At 39.2% G+C, this 23,899-nt stretch overlaps 1 protein-coding gene across 4 annotated transcripts in view; it reads right to left on the bottom strand.

The window, feature by feature from the left end:
* GUCY2C (guanylate cyclase 2C) overlaps positions 1–23,899 on the bottom strand; it is a 123,977-nt gene that overhangs the window by 48,827 nt on the left and 51,251 nt on the right. For all 4 annotated transcript variants that reach the window (XM_054507169.2, XM_064591538.1, XM_064591537.1 and 1 more), the window contains 7 exons: positions 18,242–18,354; positions 16,515–16,579; positions 13,094–13,309; positions 11,902–12,023; positions 10,348–10,444; positions 7,838–7,955; positions 6,084–6,219 (listed from right to left, as the gene is read on the bottom strand). In XM_054507169.2, the coding sequence (XP_054363144.1) occupies positions 6,084–6,219; positions 7,838–7,955; positions 10,348–10,444; positions 11,902–12,023; positions 13,094–13,309; positions 16,515–16,579; positions 18,242–18,354 (867 nt within the window). The remainder of the gene's footprint in view (positions 1–6,083; positions 6,220–7,837; positions 7,956–10,347; positions 10,445–11,901; positions 12,024–13,093; positions 13,310–16,514; positions 16,580–18,241; positions 18,355–23,899) is intronic.

Raw genomic sequence — 23,899 nt, 5'->3', positions numbered from 1 at the left:
ATTTTATTTATTTATTTGTGAGAGAGAGAATGAGAGACAGAGAGCACGAGAGGGAGGAGGGTCAGAGGGAGAAGCAGCCTCCCCGCTGAGCAGGGAACCCGATGCGGGACTCGATCCCGGGACTCCAGGATCATGACCTGAGCCGAAGGCAGTCGCTTAACCGACTGAGCCACCCAGGCGCCCACTCTGATGGACATTTTTAAGAGAGATGTTATTTAGTATTTAGTTAGAAGAGAAAATTTTTGCATTGCAGTTAGGATGAAAATAAAATCAGCCAATTGAATCTAATTATTAGTGAAAAGTTTTTGCTAAGAATATGTACTAAACTAGTAAAAATTCCCCATTTACCATGTGATTTATAGGATTATTAGATTCAAATTATTAGAATTCAAATATCTAGTTTTCAACAAAAATATCACAAGGCAGACAAGGAAACAGGAAAGTGTCACCCAATCAAAAGAAAAAAGAAATAAACCAACAGAAATTATCCCTGAAAAAGACTGATGGTGGATCTAATAGACAAAGGCTTTAAAACAGCTGTCTTAAAGATGCTCAAAGAACTAAAAGAAGAGATAGATAAAGTAAGGAAAATGATGTATGAACAAAAGGGAAATATCAATAAAGAGAGGGAAAACCTAAAAAGGAAACCAAGAGGAAATTCTAGAACTGAAAAATACAATAGCTGAAATGAAAAATTCACTAGGGAGGTTCAGAGGCAGATCTGAGCAGGCAGAAGAAAGAATCACTGAACTTGAAGATAGGACAATGGAAATTATCAAGTCTGAGGAACAGAAAAAAAGGTGAAGTGAACAGAGCCTCTGTAACACCATCAAGCAGACCACCATATGCACTGTGGAAGTCCCAGAAGAAGAAGAGAGAAAGGGGTAGAGAGAATATCTGAAGAAATAATGGCCAAAAATTCTCAAATTTGATGAAATACATGAATATAAGTATCCAAGAAGTTCAACAAACTCCAGTAGGATGAATTCAAAGAGATCCACACTGAGACACATTCTAATCAAACTGCCAAAAGCCAGACATCAAAAAGAATGAAAACTTGCCATTTGCAACAATGTGGGTGGAACTAGAGGGTATTATGTTAAGTGAAATAAGTCAGTCAGAGAAAGAGAAATACCATATGATTTCACTCATATGTGGAATTTAAGAAACAAAACAGATGAACATTGGGGAAGGGAAGGAAAAATAAAGTAAGATGAAAACTGAGAAGGAGTCAAACCATAAGAGACTCTTAACTATAGGAAACACACTGAGGGTTGCTGGAGGGGAGGTGGGTGGAGTGATGGGTAACTGGGTGGTGGGCATTAAGGAGGGCATTTGAAATAACTAGCACTGGGTGTTGTATGCAACTGACGAATCACCGAATTCCACCTCTGAAACTAATAATACACTATATGCTAATTAAATTGAATTTAAGTAAAAAAAAAAAAAAGACAGAATTTTGAAAGCAGCAAGAGAGAAGTGATTTGTCACATGTAAAAGATACTCAATAAGATTTTTAGCAGGCTTCTCATTAGAAGTTTTTGAATCCAGAAGGCACTGGCCTGATATACTCAAAATGCCAAAAGGAACACTTTCATCCAAGAATTCTTTTTTTTTTTTTTTTTTAGATTTTATTTATTTATTTGAGACAGAGAGAATGAGAGACAGAGAGCATGAGAGGGAGGAGGGTCAGAGGGAGAAGCAGACTCCCTGCCGAGCAGGGAGCCTGATGCGGGACTCGATCCCGGGACTCCAGGATCATGACCTGAGCCGAAGGCAGTCGCTTAACTAACTGAGCCACCCAGGCACATCTCATCCAAGAATTCTTTATCCAGTGAACCTGTCTGTCAAAAGTGAGGGGGAAAGTAAGACATTCCAAGATAAACAAAAGCTGAGTTTGTAACCACCAGAACTTGCCCTGCAAGAAATGCTAAAGGTAGTCCTATAGGTTGAAGTGAAAGGACACGGGACAATAACTTGAAGCCCTATGAAGAAATAAAGATCTCAGTAAAGGCAAATACATGGGCAGTTATAACATCTAACATTAATATAACAATGGCGTGTAATTCCAATTTTTGTTTTCTACATGATTTAAGAGATGAATGTGTTTTTAAAAACTAGTCTAAAAACTGGTATTATTGTAACTTTGGTTTGTAACCTTACATTTTGTTTTTGGCATAATTTAAGAGACTAATGTTTAAAACATCATTAGTTTGTTTTTGGACACACACATATAAAGATGTAATTTTGCATCAATTTGCGTCAGTGTCTGAAAGAGGTGTATATGGAAGTATTAAAGGAGTACAGTTTTCAGATATTATTGAAGTTAAACTGGTATAAAGTCAAATTAGAATGTAATAACCTTAGGGTGTTAACTATAATATCCATAGTAACTACAAAGAAAATAGTTAAAGAATATAAACAAAACAATAAGATGGGAATTCAAACATTTCACTACAAAATAAATCAACTACACACAAAAGAAGACAATAATGTAGAAAATCAGAGACAAAAAGCTGTAAGACAATAGACAACAAAGAGCAAAATGATAAAAGTAAATCTCCCCTATCAGTAATTATTTTAAATATAAAATAGATTAAATTCTCCAATCAAGGATAGAGATTAGGAGATTGTATTTTTAAAAAATGATTCTATATGATATCTATAAGAGATACACTGTAGGTTTAAAAACACAAATAGGTTGAAAGAGAAAGGATGGAAAAGGATATTCTATGCAAATAGCAACTAAAAGAGAGTGACTGAAAGAGAGTAGTATATTGCATACGCTAATATCAGACAAAAGAGACTTTATTTTTTTAAGATAGATTTATTTATTTTAGAGAGAGAGTGCGCATGCAAGTGGGGGGAGGGGCAGAGGGAAAGAATCTTCAAGCAGACCCCCTGCTGAGCGTGGAGCCTGACGTGGGGCTCGATCTCACAACTCATGAGATCAGGACCTTAGCTGAAATCAAGAGTTGGATGCTTAACTGACTGAGCCACCCAGGCACCTCCAAAATAGATTTTAAATCAAAAAAGTTTACAAGAGACAAAAAAGGACACTATATATTAATAAAAGTTTCAATACAGCAAGAAGATATAACAATTATAACCATTTATGCACCTAGTAACAGACTACCAAAATATATGAAGCAAAAATTGATAGAATTGAACAGCGAAATGGACAGTTCTACAATAATAGTTGAAAATTTCAATACTCCTGGTGCATGGGTGGCTCAGTTCTTAAGCGTCTGCCTTCGGCTCAGGTCATGACCCCAGGGTCCTGGGATCGAGGCGAGCCCCGCATCAGGCTCCCTGCTCCACGGGAAGCCTGCTTCTCCCTCTCCCACTCCCCCTGCTTGTGTTTCTTCTCTCGCTGTGTCTCTGTCAAAGAAATAAATAAAATCTTAAAATAAAAAAAAGAAAATTTCAATACTCCACTTTCAATAATGGATAGAATAATAAGACAGAAGTAAGGAATAGAGGAATAGATCACAACCTGAGCTGAAACCAAGAGTTGGACACTCAACTGACTACAACACCCAGGCGCCCCTCTACAAATATTTAAAGAATAATTAACACCAATCCTTCTCAAACTTTTAAAAAAAACCTGAAGAGGAGGAAACATTCCCGAATTCATTCTATATGGCCAGAATTACTCTGATACCAAAGCCAGAAAATGACCCTAAGAAAACTACACATCAATATCCCTAATAAACACTGATATGAAAGTCTTCAACAAAATACTGGCAAACAGAATTTAGCAGCATATTAAAAGAAGTATTCATCATGACCAAGAGAGATTTATTCCTGGAATGCAAGAATAGTTCAACATATAAAAGTTGATAAATATAATATACCACATTAAAAGAATGAAGGAAAAAATGCATGATCTTTTCAATTTCATGAAGAGAAAGCTTTTTACAAAATTCAATATGCTTTCGTGATAAAACACAACAAACTAGGAACAGAAGGAAACTAGCTCAACATAATAAAATCCGTCTATGGATAACCCATAGCAAACATCATACTTAATGGTGAAAGACTAAAAGCTTTTCCTCTAAGATCAGGAAAAAGGCAAGGAACTTTTATTAAACATAATACTGGAATACCTAGCCAGAGCACTTAGGCAAGAAAAAAATAAAAGGTATCCAAATTGGAAAGGAAGAAGTAAAATTCACAGCTGATATGATCTTACATGTTGAAAATTCTCAAGATTCCACCAAAAAAGAGGTCAGCAAAGTGGCAGGATACAAAGTCAACACTCAAATATCAGTTGCATTTCTATAAACTAACAATGAACATTCAGAAAAGGATGTTAAGAGTACAATTCCAGTGGTAGTTACAGGTCTCCATTTATGGAATGAATAAGTCATGGGGATAAAAGGTAGAGGAAATAGAATCAACGTATAGTCAAAGGTATAGGGAACATAGTCAATGGTACTGTAATAGGGTTTTATGGTGACAGATGCTAGGTACACTTGTGGTAGGCATAGGATAAAGTACAGACTGTGGAATCACTACGTTATATAGCTGAAACTAAGGTGACATTGTGTGTCAACTATATTTCAATAAAAAGAATACAATTCCATTTACGATAGCATCAAAAAGAATAAAAGATTTGAGAACTGACTTAGCCAAGATGAAAGACTTGTACAAAAAAAACTACAAAGCTTTTCTGCAGGAAATTGGAGAAGATATAAATAAATGGAAACCTCCCATGTTTATGTATTGGGACACTTAACATCATCAAGAAATCTATATTACCCAAAGCAGTCCACAGATTTAACACAATCTCTGTCAAAAAAATTATTTTTTTTTGCAGAAATAGGAAAAGCCATCTTAAAATTCATATGGAATCTCAAAAAACCCCAAAATAACCAAGACAATCTTGAAAAAGAAGAACAAAACTGAAGGACTCACTTCTTAATTTCAAAACTTGCTAAAAAGCTACAGTAATCAAAACAGTATGGTACTGGCATAAAGTCAGATGTATATGCAAATGGAATAAAATAGGATGTCCCGAAATCAACCCTATATATATGGTCAGACGATTTTCTCTAAGCCTGACAAGACCATTCACTGGGGGAAAAGAGAGTCTTTAACAAATGGTGCTGGAAAAATTCAATATCCACATAGCGCAAAATGCAATCATGACCTAAATGTAAACCTACAAGTATAAAACTTTTAGAAGAAAACACAGCGCAAAAGCTTTATGATATTGGATTTGGCAGTGATTTCTTGGATATGATACTAAGGGTAGAGGCAACCAGTGAAAAAATAGGCAAATTGGACTTCATGAAGATTTAAAAACTTTGTGCACGAAGACATTATCAACAGAGTAAAAAGGCAACTCACAAAATAGGAGAAAATATTTGCAAATCATATATCTGATTAGCCAATAATATCCAGACAAAAACCCAAACAATTCAAAAAGGGGCAAAGGCTTGAAGAGACACTTTCTAAAGAACATATACAAATAGCCTATAAGCACATGAAAAGGTGCTTGATATTGCTATTCATTAGGGAGAGGCAAATCAAAATTACAGTAAGATACCATACTTCACACTCAGGAACATGTGTTGGGAACCTTGGGATGATATTGTTATGAGAGGTTCTGGTAGTTTGAGGGGTAACACAGGGTCCCAGATCCCTAAAGGATAGAAAGGAGATATGGAAGGACCAAAACCAAACTGCAGAGATTTCTCTTCTTGCTAGTCTCCAAGCACAGTCAGGACATTGCCACCCTAAATGCCCTGTGATGAGTTTGTCCAAAGTACAAAGTCCAAGCCATGTGCTCTTTCTTTGATATGGAAAGATTCTGAAATCCTAAAGCATAAACTGGGTATGCTTTACCCATAAACTGGGTAGCGATATCCAGATATCACTAACAGCAACCCTCAAATGTATTCAATGGTATTTGCCTCCAAGTAAGTTTGAAGATATTTAGCTGTGGATCTATCTATGGCCAACCCCCCTCTTTGCTTCCCAAAGTCCATCCACAAAGCCTGAATGTCTTTAGCTTTCTGTAGAAAGTGTTAGTTAAGTTTTGTTGCTGTTGTTGTTTGCTCTTAGGAAACCAGTACCTTCAAAAGTGAGGTTCCTGAAGGCCTGAGCAAATTTGGGGGTGGTAACAGCTTCTCCATTTTCAAGAAATTTCTTCAGTATGTGTCCAAAGAGCAAGATTCCATCCAAGTAGGCAAGAGCAAAGTTATTTTTTGCCTGAATGAGAAAGAAAAATCTTAAAATGAGTTCCCAAAAAGAGATTCTGGTCTTGAGCCTGGAGCAAAACATTCTTGGAGTCTGCAGAGTAACTGGAAAGGTAAAGGGATGTTAGGAGAATTGTAGGGATGGTATTAAAGAAGTCTTTTGGAAAATATGTCCTTGAGTCAGGGCTCTTTTATTAGCCTTGTGTCAAAATTCTGCCTTTCCTTGGCAATCAATAAACCTGGAACACTACCCTTAGGGAAGTAACTAAAAGCAATTATACTTTCTTCCCATGATGGCGAAATCTATTATTTCAATCAGGAAGAACAGCATGCAGCATTGTCATAATTCTTGTGAGATTTTATATAGAAAAAAATGTTTGCTTGTAGTGTAATGTTTTCACAAAGAGTAAAAGAGAACAACAGTAAAAACAACTCTCTTCCCTTCAGCACCCTGAATAGGGCAGGAAGAGAGTTGATTGGATGATACCATTGAACTTGCTTTGAAGACGGTTCTTGACCGTCTTGCATGGTGGTCTTCACAGAGTTGGGCTGTGGATTAAAAGTCTTATGCCCCCTGAGACCAAGTAAATTCTGTCAGCTTGGGCATTTTAGAACGTCCACCTGTGAAGAATCACACTTTTGCCAGAGCCTAGCAGCTGGGTGAGTGATATCTGAATATTACATCCAGAAGTATATTTGCTAGAAATATAAAAAGAAAAAAGAAAACGCCTCTCATTGGTTTCAGTGTCTTTTGCTGAAATCATCATTTCATGAAACCAAAAGAATCCAGTTAAGTCCCAACCCCAAAAGTGGTTACAGCTCCTAATTTTGGCAGGGTTGTAAAACAGAGGGTTTAGAACTGCTAGTCTGGGAAAAAACTGTGATACTCCCCAAAGTACCCAACTTCCCTTATAGCTCTTTGGGCCTGGCTTGCCATCCCAAGGTTGTTCATGGTCTCAGGACTGCTCCTTCCCTCCTCTTCCCAGTCCAAACCTGGCTCTCAACTGACTCTGAGGGCAGAATACATCTGATGAATTTAGTCACACTAAGGTGCAGTGACTGACAAAGCCCAAGGTGGTGTTAGGGTCAGGGGTCCCTGCATTATAATAAGGTGGCCAGGATTTAATGTCCAGTTAGAGGTTCTTTTTTCTGGGATAAATGCTAAACCAGATATGATGCTAAGACTCTCGTGGACAAATTTAAACAATGGTCAACTTAATTATAATAGGGGACAATTGTCTTAACCTAGGAATATATATCTTTAAAGGTAGAATTTTGATATCTGTTGACAGCAGAAAGTTGCTTTAAGGTGTAAGGAACTTCATTTTTTTTTTACATTGTTTAGTTTCTACCCTCCCTAAATTAGCGGGGCTTCTTCCTGTCTTCCCCTATTGTCACTTCCATTCCGATGTAACAGAGCGTGCATTGCTGTGTTGGTCCAGAGCCCAGCACAGTGACCTATAGTAAGAATTTTAATATCAGTAATCTTGCACATAGTTGGTCTCAGTTAACATTTGTTTAGTGAATGGGAGTAAAAAAAACAATTGTTGTTTTAGAATTTGGGTCCTACATAGGAGAATAGTATCTTACCCTTGACAAAAAAAAGAGTAGTACATAACCATGAAACTTACCTCTGATAAACCCTTGGAGAAAGAGCTAATGGAGGTGGAATTCCCAGGAGGCAATGTCAGCACGAGGACATTTTTCATATAGTCAGGGGCTGTGACATTTTCCATGAAGTAGTGGTTACTGTAATAAAAGCACAAATTCCTCATGAAAATTTATTCCTCCAAAAATCATATGGAGCTTCTGCAATTCCCACAAACCTCACAGAGTGTGGGTGAAATGACTAGGCAAATATGGGAGATATCAGTGCAGTAACAGTATCCCGTCTAAGTACAGACGGGTAATGATTAATGATGTAGTCAGATAGTTGAGGTCGTATGATCTAGCTGATGGGGTAAGGGGCACAGGTGCACCAGCAACACCTTCTAGGTGTTGAAATAGTTGAAAACATCTTTTTTTTTTTTTTCCCAGTAACCTGGAAAACCTTCTACTTCCCCGGATAGGTTTATTGTCATATAAGATGCTAAGTTGAGTAAGAGGGCTATGGTTCACATCCATGAGCGGAAAGGAAGATCAGATCACAGAGACTTCTTTGAGGGAGGTTTTTTTGGGCTCTGGACATGTGAGCTAATGCTTGCTTTCAAGGCTTACTGACTTTTTGTTTATACGTGGAAACTTTCTTTTCTTTATGAGCTCATAATAGTTTGGATATATTGGGATAGGATACAGAGAAATTTTATTAATTAAATTTATGGTGAAACTAAGTATGAAAAGACTAAACATTTTCTCTAACACTGTAAGCTCCTTGACATTAGTGTATTCATTGTGTATCCTCAATCCTAGGTGAGAGTTGGCCCATTGTGGACCTTCAATACCGTCTAAGATTGTGCCGCAAGTCATAGAGTTTCTAAACTTCCAAATCATTTGAGTGTTTTAAAATGCAACGAATTTAACATGTTTGAACTGCTATCACTAGGATAACCATCATTTACTATTCAAACAGTAGGTGAACACATCTATGCCCTGAGGACTAGGTTGGATAGTTTGCTCATATTATCACATCTAATCCTAAAAGCACTCCTATGAAGTGGGCCTCTTTATTCTCATTTTACAAAAGAGAAGTTTTAATCTCAAGATTCTAAGTAACACCCAAGAGTCAAATGAACCCCAGATGAATAGCTTTTTAAAAAACTGTTAACTGAGAAGGTGTGATTTGGGAAACCCAAGAAATAAAAGAAATTAATCAACTGTCAAAAAAAAAAAAAAAAGTCAAATGAACCGAAGTGTCAGAACTAGAACTTGAAACCCAGTTAATGTCAACTTTCAAATGAATCTCATGATCTTCCCCAAACATAGCCAGGTGTCCTTTGAGAACAGTGACAAAGGAATGCTAACACTTTGGCAGTTGGTTGAGGATTTGCTAAAAGTAAGATTACACCAACCTGGCTACACTGAGGACTCCTTCCAGAGAGCAAAGTAACTATTGAAAGCAGCTGTCAATGCGGTTGTAGGAATGAAATATTGAGAACTTTGTCCTCTTTCCTGTATTTTACAGCTAAAAGGCTAAGTTGATTGATTAGATTATCTTCATGAAGGCCTAGTCAAATAGGCCTGCAGTTCCTGTGCTTTATTCCTCTTAACACTGTGACAAGTACATAGAGGGTGGGTGAAATGACTAGGCACGTATGGGAGATATCAGTGCAGTAACAGTATCCCGTCTGAGTACAGACGGGTAATGATTAATGATGTAGTCAGATAATTGAGGTTGTATGATCTAGCTGATGGGGCAAGGGGCACAGGTGCACCAGCGACACCTTCTATACGCTTACTCTGACTCAGATACTAGCTTGGTATGGTTTGTGGGGTCTCCAACCATATTAGAAGATGAGTGGTAAAATTTAACACTGTTAATTATACTCTAATTTAAAAAAATAAAAATTGAATTATAAGGAAAGAAAGAGAGAGAGGAAGGAAGGAAGGGAGGGAGGGAGGGAGGGAGGGAGGAAGGAAAGAAAGAAGGGAAGGAGTTTGTATTCTCCAGAATTTTCTCTCCTTAGTTCCAGAGAATTACAGAGGATAAAATCACCACTGTGGTTGTACCACAGAGGGCCAAAAACCAAACTCACTTAACTAGAACTTTCTTCTTACCAAAGGTGGCAAAGGAAAAATCATCTTGGATCAAAGGCCATTAGCGATAGAAGGCACAGATATGGCCCACAGTCTCAAAAATAATGCTGTTGGGTTGTTAGTTGATTTATCACTGCCTAGAAAAATACCTTAAAATCAGGCTGGAGACCAGAGTCCCTGTAGATGGATGGACATGTGGGTTTAATGGGTCATAACAATTCTGTTTTAGACCTGATAATGATGTCAAAGGTAGGCATGTCTGCTAAGGCTACAATTAATTAAATAAAAATGAGGGTGTGATGAAAGAATAAAACATTGATTAAAATATTATCATACTGAACCCTATGTGAGTCTGTGCGAAGCAAGAGAAAAGAGAATGCATCTTCTGGAAATCCTGGGAGTCTTTCTTTTCTGAAAAGAGGAGAGTTCTTTCAAATATTGTACGTACTTGAATAGATCCACTAGAATAATCACAATGTCTTCAGCCACTGCCCTGTCCCCCTTGAGGTTGCCGATGACGCTTGGTGTACCACACATAACAATCACTGGAGGAGAGAGAACAAGACAAGGAGGGAAATACACAACGGTCTACATAAAAACAGGTGGGAACCAGGTACCTGAATATGAACCCAGTGTGTCCATGCTACATTTATGTTTTAAGATGAACGTCAATTCTTCAATTACTCTGTCTTCTGCTTTTAGTTTAGTTTAGTTTAGTTTTGTTTACAGGTGTAGAGTCAGAGTAGAGCTGTGTAGGATCTTAAAGAGAATCTTCTGGTCCATTCCCTTAATTTTATTGAGTTAAGGAGACCGGAAGCCAAGATGTCAAAGGTTAAAAACGAGTCAATGGCGGAGCCCTAATTTTCAAGTTTATGAATCCGGTTCAGTGTTTATTCCATTTTACCAGGTTGGAGTAGTTACAAAAACTATTTTCATTGATAAGTGAAGTGCACCTTACCAATTGTGAAGTGGTTGAAAAAGATATAGTCAAGTGAATGTGAGAATTTATGTAGTGTTCCTAAGCAACTTTCCTTGGGCTTTGTTTGTAGCCTCTTAACTCAGAACTCAGTCTTAGGGATTTCAGTTGCAGAGTCCAATCTGATTCTGTGAGCTTTACTACTCTTCACCACCAGATTTTTCAAATGCATGCTATGAGAAAAAGGAGTTGGGGGACACTTCATTGGATCTTTTTATATACTATGTTGTTCAATTGAATTGTAAAAAGCAGCTTAGGGACATCAATACTTCTTTTAAGGGACACTTATACTTCTTTTTCTCCCCACATCTTGGCAATGTTTTGTACATGGAAGGTTCTTAATATGGGAAATGCTTAATAATGACAGATGATGATTTGAGTCATACTAGGAATTCCTGCCAAGCAAGCACCTTCCCTCGTAGGAAAGGTTCACTATTGATTCCTTTACTCCTGATATATTCTTATTTGTAAAGAGAACCCTTGGAAAGTGAAACAAATCACCTCATGACATAGTAAGGATGATTTTATCCCATACTTGACCTATAACTGGGAGATCACTGGGCCTGTGAGATACAGGGACAGAGGAAAGTGAGATGATCTGCTAACCTTGTGATTTTAATTGAGGCCAGATATCAATAAACATATCCTCTTGGTCATCATGGGACCAGGGCTCAGAATGTGTGAGGATTAGTCACAAATCCAATAACAGCTTGCGCTGAAGTCAACTTAAAAAGCAGTTTATGGATGGTGGGTCATGATATCATTTTGATTTATGAAGGCTAGGTTTTCATCATTACTTTCACATTATGTTTAATTACCTTTCTCCTTTCTCTCATAGGATAGGGTTTTAATCAACAGGAAGAACAATCTGATGGAGTTGCATGCAACTCTAGATCTCCCCAAGTGAACAAAATACACGGAGGCAATGATGACAGCTCTGTGGTGGTAGATCTGTCAAAACAACTCATAAAAACATGGTAGTTGTGAGGAAGAAGTTGGCAAAAAATTATCTCCATGTCTCCTTACCGTTGCTTTTCCTGTTCTGGTTCATTAAGATACCCTGAAACTGGTCATTTCCCCTCAATGTTTCCTTGAAGCTAAGTTCCTGAGAAAAATAGGACACTCCAGCCTCCAGAGCATTGAGGTACCTAGAGCAGATAAAAGAGAAACTCTAAGAAACCAGCTTAGTTTCTTCATGGCCTTCCATGTTGTTTGCTCCTTGTTTACAGATCTTTTCCTGGAACTTGTTCATCTAAAATTCATTTCCACTATCAACACAACAGATAATACACACAATGATATCAGTGGTCTGGATTGCGGACATCTAGTTTAGTAAAAGTATAGGAGAAGTTTTAGGGAATCTTCATGTATCTATACAAATGGTAGACATTTGGCAGGTCCCTTATAATGGCTTCCTGCTCTATGCAGGAGGAAGGCCACTCTGCTCTATAAACCCCATTATCACAGATAAGTTGAAACCTTTGAGTCTATAGTAAAAAAATTCAGAGTTGATAGGAATCTTTTATCCTCCCAGTGAAATGGACTTCTGTGGGTTCTAAGTTCACCCCGAAGTTTCTAGGACAAGACCTTAGGATTGATTCTTGCCATTCCCTAGATGTGTGTTCCAGTGGTACCCTGAGTCTTTTGCATACTTGGGTGGAAAGAGACTGCAGAGCTAAGCAGCATCCTGGTGGTGCAGGCGGTAACCCAACCAGAAGATTCTCTCTGCTACCTCTTCTGGAGTTGTGTGAACCTTGTAATTTTATTTTAGCCATGGTGACCAATGTCCCGTTCTCCTCCCACCCCACTTAGTCCTCTGAAAAACTGAGAGAGAAAAATTATTTCTAACTAGTGGTAGGTGTTGGCAGAATGCATATTCTCTGGTATTGTATCTTGCACAGTAATGTGAAAGCAGTAACCACTGGTTTTCATTGTCCTTATCTGCAAAATGGAGATCATAGTACTTGTTCTCTTTTCTTTAGAGGATTTACTGTAAGGAATCAATAAAAGTAATGTAAAAGTACTTTGAAAACCAGAGTGTTGCAACTATCATACATGCCGATTACATTTATACTGTTTCCTTTGGCCCCTTCGCTTTCATGTGTGTAAGAAAGTGGGCTGGTGTCCATTCCCAGTGCTTTTATAGATGGAAGGTGCGTCTGATTATAACCTGCCAGGATTCTGTGGCTTCTCTCTATGGCAAGTGCCTCCTGCTTACCAGAAACAGTCTTCAGTCTCGGTGCCGTTCTTGAAAACATATGCAGTGTTCCAGGAATAATCTTTGAATGGCAAGTTATTGACCTTCCAAAAGTTAACCAAGAAGTACATCAGCTTCCTAGCTGGAGACATTAACCTGGTTAAAGTCTCTTTGTAGTCACATGACAATCCAAAACTCCCAGCTGAAATCATGGGGTAGTTCAAATCTGTGTCAAGGCTATGCCAAGAGGTGAGAAAGAAACCAATGTCAGGATTAATTTAAGTAGCACAAATACGATTCCTCTTTAACCTGTTTCAGCCTGTGGTTGGTAATAAATGGTAAGCATGAAATAGGGCCGTTCAAGCAGGTTTCTACCTTAAATAGGTGTCCCTTCCACACAGGTAAATTTTAAAACAATATTTATCGAGCATATGTTATGTTTTAAGATACTCTGGGTATTTTTATGTATACGTGGTGGCTTGGTTACTTCGATTTATTCTAAAATGAGTTGTCATAGCATCTAAGCTGGGACATATGCCTTTGGGGAGTAGGGCTAAGGAAACAGAGGATGGCCACCACAACTACCACAGATGTTGTAATGCCCAAAAGATGTCCTCCATACTCTTCCCTCAGTGCACTGCCTTACTTCTGACTCTTCTATGTACTACTTTGAGATACACATCACCTGATGATTTTACAATTTTCCTTCCCTGTTTAGCACATGGATCTTCTTGTGGTTCCTTAAACATTTCAATTTTATTCTCCATCGGGGCCTTGACATATGCCAGAAATGCTTTTCCCCTTGCCTTTTTGCCGGGCCGGCTCTTACTCATCCATCAGATTCTGTATTAAATATCCCTTTATCCATGAGAACTTCTCATTGATACCTGAAGTGGGTATGTGTTTAATATCTGTCTCTTCCACTAGACTGCAAGCTCCATGAAGGCAGGGATCATGGCTCGCTTGTTCACCTCCATATCTCCAGTCCTTTGGGGTCATAGGTAGGCCCTCAATGCGCACTTGATAAAGGAAGCAAAGCAGCACCCCCTTTTCTATCTTGAGCTCTACACTGAAGGGTTTCACTAAGTGTCCTGCTTGCATCTCCGACTCCCCATGTTCATGGTCAAATGTATCTTTTATTTTTATTTCTCAAAATTGTTCCTTATCCTTATTTCCCTATTTCTTTTAGTGTTTTTTGTCTGCTTTCCATCCCTCACTCCAACATCCAGTTATCAAATGCTATTGATTCTACCCTTAAATATCTTTAAAGGCTATCCTTCTTTTCCACGTCGACTGCTTGCATGCTAGTTCAGCTCTCCTCCTCCCCTGATGATGTTCTCCATCTGTGTCTCCTGTGGGCTCCAGTCCTTCCTGTACAGTGTTGACACTTATTCTTCCCCAAGTTGAGCCGCTTCTCATGGCACTTCTCTGCATAATCTTAATTGCTCCCGATGCAAATCTAATTAAATACACTTCCCTCACCTGAACTCATGACCTCCCAAATACAGCCCTACTTCATATTTCCAGTTTTCTCTCTCTTATTCCCCTGCTCATCTCCTGCACTCCAGCTAATACAGACTTTCACAAAATTTCTACACTTCTCTGCTTCTTTGTTTTTTTTTAATAAAGATTTTATTTATTTATTTGACAGAGAGAGACAAAGCGAGAGAAGGAACATAAGCAGGGGGAGTGGGAGAGGGAGAGGCAGGCTTCCCGAGGAGCAGGGAGCCCGATGTGGGGCTCGATCCCAGGACCCTGAGATCATGACCTGAGCCGAAGGCAGATGCTTAACGACTGAGCCACCCAGGCGCCCCTGCTTCTTTGCTTTTATACATGCTTCTCCCTCTGCCTGCTGGGATGCTTAAGCCCTCATCTCTACCCATTAACATTTCACCTGTTCTTTTTTTTTTTTTTTTTAAAGATTTTATTTATTTATTTGAGAGAGAGAATGAGATAGAGAGAGAGCATGAGAGTGGGGAGGGTCAGAGAGAGAGGCAGACTCCCTGATGAGCAGGGAGCCCGACGTGGGACTCGATCCTGGGACTCCAGGATCATGACCTGAGACGAAGGCAGTCGCTTAACCAACTGAGCCACCCAGGCGCCCAACATTTCACCTGTTCTTCAACACTCAACTCATATACCATCTCGTACATGAAGTCCTTCTTCCCCTCCTGAGCTCTACTCTCCCAACCAGTGGGGGCCCTTTCCTTCTGTGCACCCCACAGCAGCTTGTGTTTCTTCAACGGAGTGTGTTGTACTCTGTCTTGTACTGGTCCCCAGGACTCTTGTCACCTCTATTTCACTGGGTAGGGGCTGTGTTTTACTTAATGCTCTCTACTCTGACAAAACCAAAATACTTCTCTGCACATGGAAGGTCCTCACAAATAGTGGATCAATTTTCCCGCTCCTCCTTTCCCTCCGAGCACCTTCCGATTCTACAGCAAATCAATAAGTGGTCAAAAAAGACAACAATTGGGAATGAGTGCAAGGAGGAGTAAGAGTCTGAATTTGCCTGTATTTTGGTTTAGAAGATGAGCTGAGAAAGTGCTTCTGTGGTGTGTCCGTGCCACCTAGTGGGTCTGAACACCTGAGTGTGTTTGTACAGCTGGGAGGAGGTGCCAGAAGCAGATTTTGCAACAGAAATTTCAGAAATCTAATTTTATCTTTTCCAAAATCTATTGCAAGAGCAGCATAGTTTTCTCTGTGTAGTCAAAGGTGATCCTTGATTCAGGGGAAGACTGAGCAAATGAAAGAAAGGCATGGAAGAGGGATTTTGATTTGGGGAAGGTGTGATCTGGCAGAACAAAATGTTTTGTGGTGATGAGAATTACAGAGTGAAATGAATGGAAGGGATGAGGGTGATTTTCCCAAAGGCAGAGAAATATTTTTACTGTGGAATGTATTGGAAGCGTTTTTTTCCTAAGCTGATAAGGGCACTGGGCAAGGTACTTTCATATGTTAATTATATAATCCTCAATGCTGTGAAGTAAGTACCTTGCTACTTTGCTTATTCCTCAGACCTAAGGAATAGAACAGAGCCCTGCCTATCCCCTGAGTGCTGTAGCTTTCCTGTGTGTTTCCATATACTCTGCTCATACTTTAGTGAAGATTTCCTTTATTAAACTCCTCAGATTACCCAAGTTCATTGTCTTCTCTGTCTCCTGCCAGGACTCGAACTTTTTACCTATCCCGTGTTGCCTCTCAGGCTCAGATGTTAATAACCCCTGAACAGCTATGGTCATTCACCCCACGGTAAGCAAGGGTTGAGCTCCCTGGATATGAGAATGACACTTATGGAGAAGGAGCACAATACGAGGGCCCCAACACCCCTGACTGGGTTACCTTGACTAGACCGCTGTTTGGTAAATCATTTAAATAGTGGTATCATGCCCTGACTTCAACTTACGGTGGCATTAAAGCAACAACAAACCAAATTACTTACTACATCTGGAAGGTGGAGTATGTACATGAGGGTCCCACGAGGACACAACCCATTTGTTTTTTTTTCTGTAGGAAAAAAAAAGGAAAGAAAAATGAATCTCTAAAATGAAAACAATGGGGGCACCTGGATGGCTCAGTTGGTTAAGCATCTGCCTTTGACTCAGGTCATGATCCCGGGGTTCTGGGATCAAGTCCCACATCAAGCTTCCTGCTCAGTGGGGGGCCTCTCTCACTCTCTCTCCCAAATAAGTAGAAGCTTTAAAAAATTAAAAATAAAATGAAAACAATGAATAAATGGACAGGAAAGAAGTGGCAAGGGAAAAGGGTCCTAGAAAATTTGAAGGTGGGCTTCTCAAGAAAGGAGCAAAACATGTTCTTTGGGCTGGGCAAGGGGCGCTAAGGGATAAAGAAGTCTGAGAAAGTGACGATGTTGCAGGGGGAGAGAAGGAGATTCTGCTGAGGGTGAACTTGGATTCTTTGTCAAAAGGAGGATGCAGAGTGGGGGAAGAAGGACTGACAGACTGTAATGTGAGCAATACCTGTGGGCCAAACTGTGGGGAGACTAGACTTGGAGGTGCTTTGGGGGAAGAGGGCATGTTGCAGTTTTAAGGAGACCTACAAAACAGGGCTAAAGAGAACGAAGTGCAATGTGACCATCCAGGTGATTATAGATGGTGTCTCGTACTGTTTCTCAAAAAGAACGTGATTAGGAACATCCCATCCCTGGCTTTAGAAAACCAGGGTATACCTCTGTCTGTAGAGGTGGAGGGACGAAGTACACACTCCTGGCATCATAAAGTAGAGTCTGTTAAACTCCCCTTGCTCACTCTTGGCCCTCCCAAGACTGAGAATGACTGCAGTAATCAGTCATTCTTCCTGATATGAGCTGACTTGTCTGGTCCGGGTGATGCTATTGATTAAGGCTTTCAAGTCGTGGTTCTACGCCTAGAATTCTGCTTCTAGGAGAGCCTTTTTTTGGGTTTCGGTGGTAAAAAGGCTTCTTGCACATCTACCTGCCTCTAGAGAGCTTGGAACATTCTTTCACTCCAGAAAGCCCTGGCTGGGGTTGGGAGTTGGGAGGAGGGAGTAGGCAAGAAGCTCTCCCTTCCCATTTCTATCCTTTAACATTACAGTTACTACTTTAAAATTTAGGTTTCAGATTCAGCCCTGAAGCCATTAACCTGTGGCCCCATATAGGGTGACGACTTGAAACAGAGACCTCTGGTGTAGGGCTTTGGAATACCTCAGGTACTTCCCGAGGGGCACAAAAGAAAACCAGTTAATGCCAACATTTAAATTTTTAAAAGTTTTGAAGAAAAAGTTTTGAAGTCATGGAACACTACATCAAAAACTAATGATGTGCTGTATGGTGACTAACATAACATAATAAAAAAATAATAATAAAATAAATAAATCTTTTAAAAATAATAAAAAATAAAAATATTTAAAAAAAAAGGTTTTGAAGACAATTTAAAACAAAAAGAATTCCCCTCCGTAACACTGAAAGTGTACAAATAGAACATAGAGGGTTCTCCTCACTTTCCTGGATTCCCAGAAGGCCCTCATCACTTGGAAAATATATGGGGCTGAAGTCAGATTACCCTCTCTGCAAAGCACTCAGCTATGTGACTAGAGGTGACATACGAGATGGTCATGGACAGGTCCTCAAGTTTCACACTGAGACCTTGCTAAGAAGTGTGAGCTCTACCTACAAAAGCATTTACTTACTGAAATTTCCCGGAGTAGGTCGAGGCCTTCACAAGTGCTACTCCGGCAGTCATTTGACTTATAAATCACACTATCCGAAGAGATAAAGCTGGCATTCACAGTCACATTTATGTCTGTTTCCAGAAATGAGGGAAAAGAGAAAATGTGTTATTTTTCAGTAGTTTGTAGCCATGAGGTTTACTTTTTGCCAGTTGATCCTGGGAAAAAAATGGATATTCATCTTCAGGCCTACGAATATTTGAGTTCTGAGTTCTTATATTACTCCTCGTCACTTCTTTCCTCTGTCTCTGTCTCTTGTTTCTGTCTACTTGTCTCTCTCAACAGCTTTATTGAGGTATAATTTACCCTCCATAAATATCACCCATTTTAAGTGTACGATTCAATGATTTTTAGTAAGCATATATATTTGTGCAACCATCCCACAATCCAGTTTTACGACATTTTCATTCCATCCATGGCCCTCCTCTTTCATGCTTGTAGTCCCAGCAAGTTTCTTCTACTGTCTGGAGAGTTTTAGGAAAGCAGAGGTACAGACAGTATGATATCTGTTCCTTCACGTTCCCAAGGTGCTGATTCTGTTTGCTGCCAATGTGCACACTGGTACCTCTGTGGTTGGACCCCAGAGCCAAAGTGAACTGTGTCCATCAGGGTCTAGGATCTTTGGATAATGGATCAGATAAGGGCAAGAGCATTGAGGATGATATCCCTGGGTATTGCTAGATACTATTTCTTGGAAGGGAATAAAAAGACAGCACAACCATTTGACCAAGCTCTTTCTCTTCCATTTTGTTTCCTTCCAATAAAAAATATTCAGGACAGATGTTTGATTCCTAAGCAGAGGCATCCTTCATTTGGCCAAGCCCCTACACAGAAAGTCTGGAAACTCAATTGCTAGTTACACTGCTGGTTACAGGATGAGTGACTTTCTGTGGGTTCTTGCACAAGCCATTTGAATTTCTCTAACTTGGTGCCTTCATAGATAAAATGGGATTAAAACCATAATTGTCAAATGTAATAATTTTAATACCTTTAAAAAAGTAAAGCACATCAACAACAGAAGTTGTTGTTCTTCCGAACGTCCAAATAAGAATGTTTTTCAAGGCAGAGAACAAAATAGTCTTTGTATTTCTATAGCCGCCTCAGAGATGTGTCTTTTGACTAGGGAGCATTTTATCCCTTGCCTTTTTTGGGGGAGGGAGGGTTGATTCAAGAACACTTATTCTGATACTTTGTTCAGTAAGAGATCTAAATAAGGTTGGCAGTAGGTCTAGTCAAATGGGAGAAGTCAATGCAATAAGACCAGTCAGAGAAAATTAATAGAAGAGGTGGGGCTGGTGATGGATTTAACAGCAATTAACACTGAATGTAGCCATGTGCCAGCTGTAATACCAAACACTTTATACCCCCCTTTTGTTATTTAATTCTCATAGCAATAGGGCGAATGTAGGGCATATAAAGCCAGGAGGATAGTATGAGTGAGGCTGTGGGGGCCCCAGAAGAAAAGGAGAGTGCAGATGGGGACCAGTGGAAAACAGTGCTGGAGATGGGTCTTAGAAGGCAGCAAGAGGAGTCAGGGAGTGGAGTGGAGACCAGGACACAGTCACGTTATGAAAACAGGGCTTTGGGAAGATGGCCACACCCCCGGCTGTTAATGTCTAGGATAGCTCTTTCTCCTCGCCTCATATGAGGGCTCTGCTCCCTCCTGCCACCATGAGGGGACTGAAGATGACCCACTTAAAAATCCAATGGTCCAGGCAGCCCGTGGCAGATGGGCACAGCAAAACCCAAGTATAAATCCTGCACAGGATCTGGAAGAAGGGGAGCCAACATCTATTGAGTGTGACCTCAGGCAAGTGACTTCATCTCTGGGGCCCCAGGTCCTCAGCCATTTATAGATAGACCAGAATTGGATGATCTCCGTTACTATATGCCTAGCATTGGGCTCTGGATTTTCACATGCATTATTTCAATCCTTAAGTCTCCCCTGAATCCTATGAGGTTAATTAATAGTTTATCTTCCTAATTTAAAATGGGGAAAATGAAGGTCTAGAGAGGTAGATTAACTTGCTTCGGGTTACACAGCTGGGGTTTTGAACCTAGGACCGTCTGATTCTAGAATCTGATACGCTGTAGAACAGCAGTTCGCAAAGTGTGGGCCATGGACTCCAGAGGTACCTCGAGACTCTTTCAGGAGGGCTAGGAGGTCAAAGCTATCCTTAGTATATTAAGACATTGTTTTTTCCACTCTCCTCTCATGAGCTTATAGTAGAATTTTGAGAGGCTACATAATATTAATTGTATTATTGCAACAGATTAAATGCAGAAGGAGATATAAGAATCCAGCCATTTTCTATGAAGCCTGACATTAAAGATGTACAAAAATATAAATGGATACCATTTTCCCCACCTATTTTTATTTTTTGGCTTGAGAAATATAGGTTTTCTTTAATAAGAAATTTTATTTATGTGAACAAAGTGTTTGTATTTTAAATGAATCAATAAGCAAATATTCAAAACATTTCTGTCTTAATTTCCAATATAGTAAATATATTTACTGTAAGTGTAAAATATATTTATAGTAAGTTTACTATAAATATAAATGTAAATGTCGGTAAATGTAACTATAAGCAGAACTCTACAGAGCCTGCAATTATTTTTAAGAGTAAATAGGTCTTGAGACAAAAAAGTTTGAGAGCCACTTCTGTAGAACATACGTCGTATGCTGCTGCCTCTCAACATTTTATGGTTATGTGAACTGTTTTTGCTTTTGTTTTTTAATTGGGCAAAGGAAGATGATGATCTCTTCCCTTTTATCTTCCCAAATCCCAAGTGATTTCTCAAGAAAATACTGAAAAATTTTCAGACAATGTAATGACTTCAAATCAAAGCTTAACTTTTAAAATAAACAGTTCCCCCAAGTGCTGTTTCTCATCTTTATCCTGCCTGCACCTCTACCTCACCACGATACCTCAGTCCTGGGAGGATGCGTGGAATGCTACAGAATATAGAGTAATCTCAGAGTCCTTTCTCTCCTACCTAGGACTTTGAGGATGGGGTTGGACCAAAGTGGATCGGAACATAGGTGCTGGAGTCTAGGAAAGGGACCCCCTCAGCACATGAGATCATTTGGAGATCACTGGAGGGTATGTATATTCCATGCTGAGCCATGGAACATACATCTTTGAGGAGTTGATGTCCTTAGGTTGAAGGAATCTCTTTTTTCATGCTTTCCACCAAATCCTATCTAGTCTTCAAAACCCACAGAGGCTTCCTAAGTACTAGAAAAAAATACCGTTTTCTTCCATTTGGACATCAGCCACATTTGGACTCTTAATTTTCTTCAATTTAGCCCTTAAGTATATTGTCTTAGAATTTCCCCCAAATAGTAATGCTCACAATGTTTAGAACATGAACCTATCTTTCCATCACAACCTGTACTTCTTGAGTTTCCTATGCACAAACACCCATCTAACAAAATGCATCATCACATGCAAAAATCTGGGTATCATTCTTTACTCTTTCACCCCCCACAAAATTCTCCACTCATTTAATCTGCTCAACCACTTCACCATGCCTAATTCTATTTTGTAAATGAGATGAGTAGAACTTAGAAGAAACACCCCAATAAAGCGTTTATAATTACTAGTGACAGATGGATTAGGAATTCAAATTCAGGTTATATGAGTCCAGAGATCAGATCTTACCACTATGCTCCTCTGTTTATTTTATATCCTGGTAACTTGGTCAAGTAACAGCACCACAGCAATAACACAACATCCTCAACAAAAACACAACAGTGACAACAATGAAACAACCAGTCTTCGAGTTCTTACTATGTTTCAGTCTGTGTATGAGGTACTTTATATGAATTTCCTCATTTGATTCATACCATATTCACACGAGGTAACTACTCTCTATTGTGATTTTATGAAGTAAAGGGATTGAGGCTCGGAAAACTTAAGTAATTGCTCCAGGTCACTGGTGATCAATGGGTGGATAAAAAGCTGGAATATGAGCCAAGATCGGATTCCAAATCTCTGCTTCTAACCACAATGTTCCACTGTCTTATTTTAATGAGAAAGTTAGTTCATGGTGGGTAAAGATCTTACAGTGGCAATATGATGCGCTCTTTGGAACCAGACAGTTATGGGTTGGAATCTCATTTCCAAATAGGCAACCTGTATGACTTTAGCAAAGTTATTAAACCTCCACTGTGAAACTGTGTCAGTAATGCCACTCTTACAGAGCTGTGATGATTAAAGAGATTATATATCTTACCTAAGACATGACAGGTACTCAAACAAGGAAACCAAGGCTCAGAGAGACTAAGGGAAATTGCTCATCCAGGGTCACAAAGAGAGAAAGCTCTGGGACAGCGACGCCAATCCACATCCTTAGATTTCAAAATCAAATGTTCTTTCCATGATGCCACAGTCTTGGTAAATAAGGGGATTTTATGAAATGACCTTATAGTTCCATTATAGTTCTAGATCAGATCCATCTGTTTACGTCTGAATTGGTCTCAGGCAAGGTTGAAAGAAATGTATATTGCACAGCAGAAATTTATTACACATATGTGATGTGTGATACCTCTTGCTATTATTACCATAGAATTTTATTGTATTTTTAGTGGTTATTCAAATTTTATTTATGACAACTTCTTAGAACACACACATCCAGTCCAGGAACAGAAATGTATAGCATGAGGCTAAATACCTTCCATTCGCTATGTACAGCCATTAGCAGAGGTACCCGAATAACATATAGCATATACCTGTGCTAGCCACATGGCACGGAGAGCATGAGCCTGATGAAACCACACAGCGTGGGCACTAGAAAAGAGCTGATTACCACGGAGTTTTAAATACAGAAAATTAAGACATACCCTCTTTAGAACCGTAAGTAAACATTAAGATGTATGATATAGTCATTGACTCAGTAATTATACTTTTGGCTATCTAGTCTCAAGAATGGAAAAAATATATATACATATGTATGTGTATATATACATATAAATAGATGTATATGTATATATGAAAATGCTTATTGTAGTATTTTAAAATAATCATGAAAATTTAAAAACAATAGGAAATCATACAGCAGGGAATAATTAGATGGCTTGGGAAGACATCTACTCCAAGGAATAGTATATATCCACTCACGTGATGTGAAGATTCACATGAAGATTACGCAGCTATAGGAAAGTCACTTGCAGAATAATGTGAAGTAAAATCAGAAGGATAGAAAATTGTTTCTATACCATAGTGATCCCAACCATGTTCTTAAAAACAAGAAACTGAGAGGCATGTTAACAGACACTGGAAATATCCAGGTGGCTGAAAATGATCAGGTGTGATATTTTCTCTTTATGTATTTTATCTAAAGTTATAAAGTTTATTGTAATAATTAATAGATACAATAAAAAAACTGCAACACTGAATTTGGTTGCAAACTTATTTGATTATGTCTTATAATAATAGCCAACAGAGGGACGCCTGGGTGGCTTGGTCAGTTAAGCGTCTGCCTTCGGCTCAGGTCGTGATCTCAGGGTCCTGGGATCGAGCCCCGCATCGGGCTCCCTGCTCAGCGGGGAGTCTGCTTCCCTCTCTGCCTGCCGTTCCCCCTGCTTGTGCTCTCCCTCTCTCTCTCTCTGACAAA

Source organism: Mirounga angustirostris, unplaced genomic scaffold (assembly GCF_029215605.1).
Source record: "Mirounga angustirostris isolate CCGP_5_RB_7025 unplaced genomic scaffold, mMirAng1.0.hap1 SCAF_5, whole genome shotgun sequence".
In the NCBI taxonomy this organism is placed as follows: Eukaryota; Metazoa; Chordata; class Mammalia; order Carnivora; family Phocidae; genus Mirounga; species Mirounga angustirostris.
Note: the sequence above shows the minus strand (reverse complement) of the source record. Positions and strands in the feature narration are given on the sequence as shown.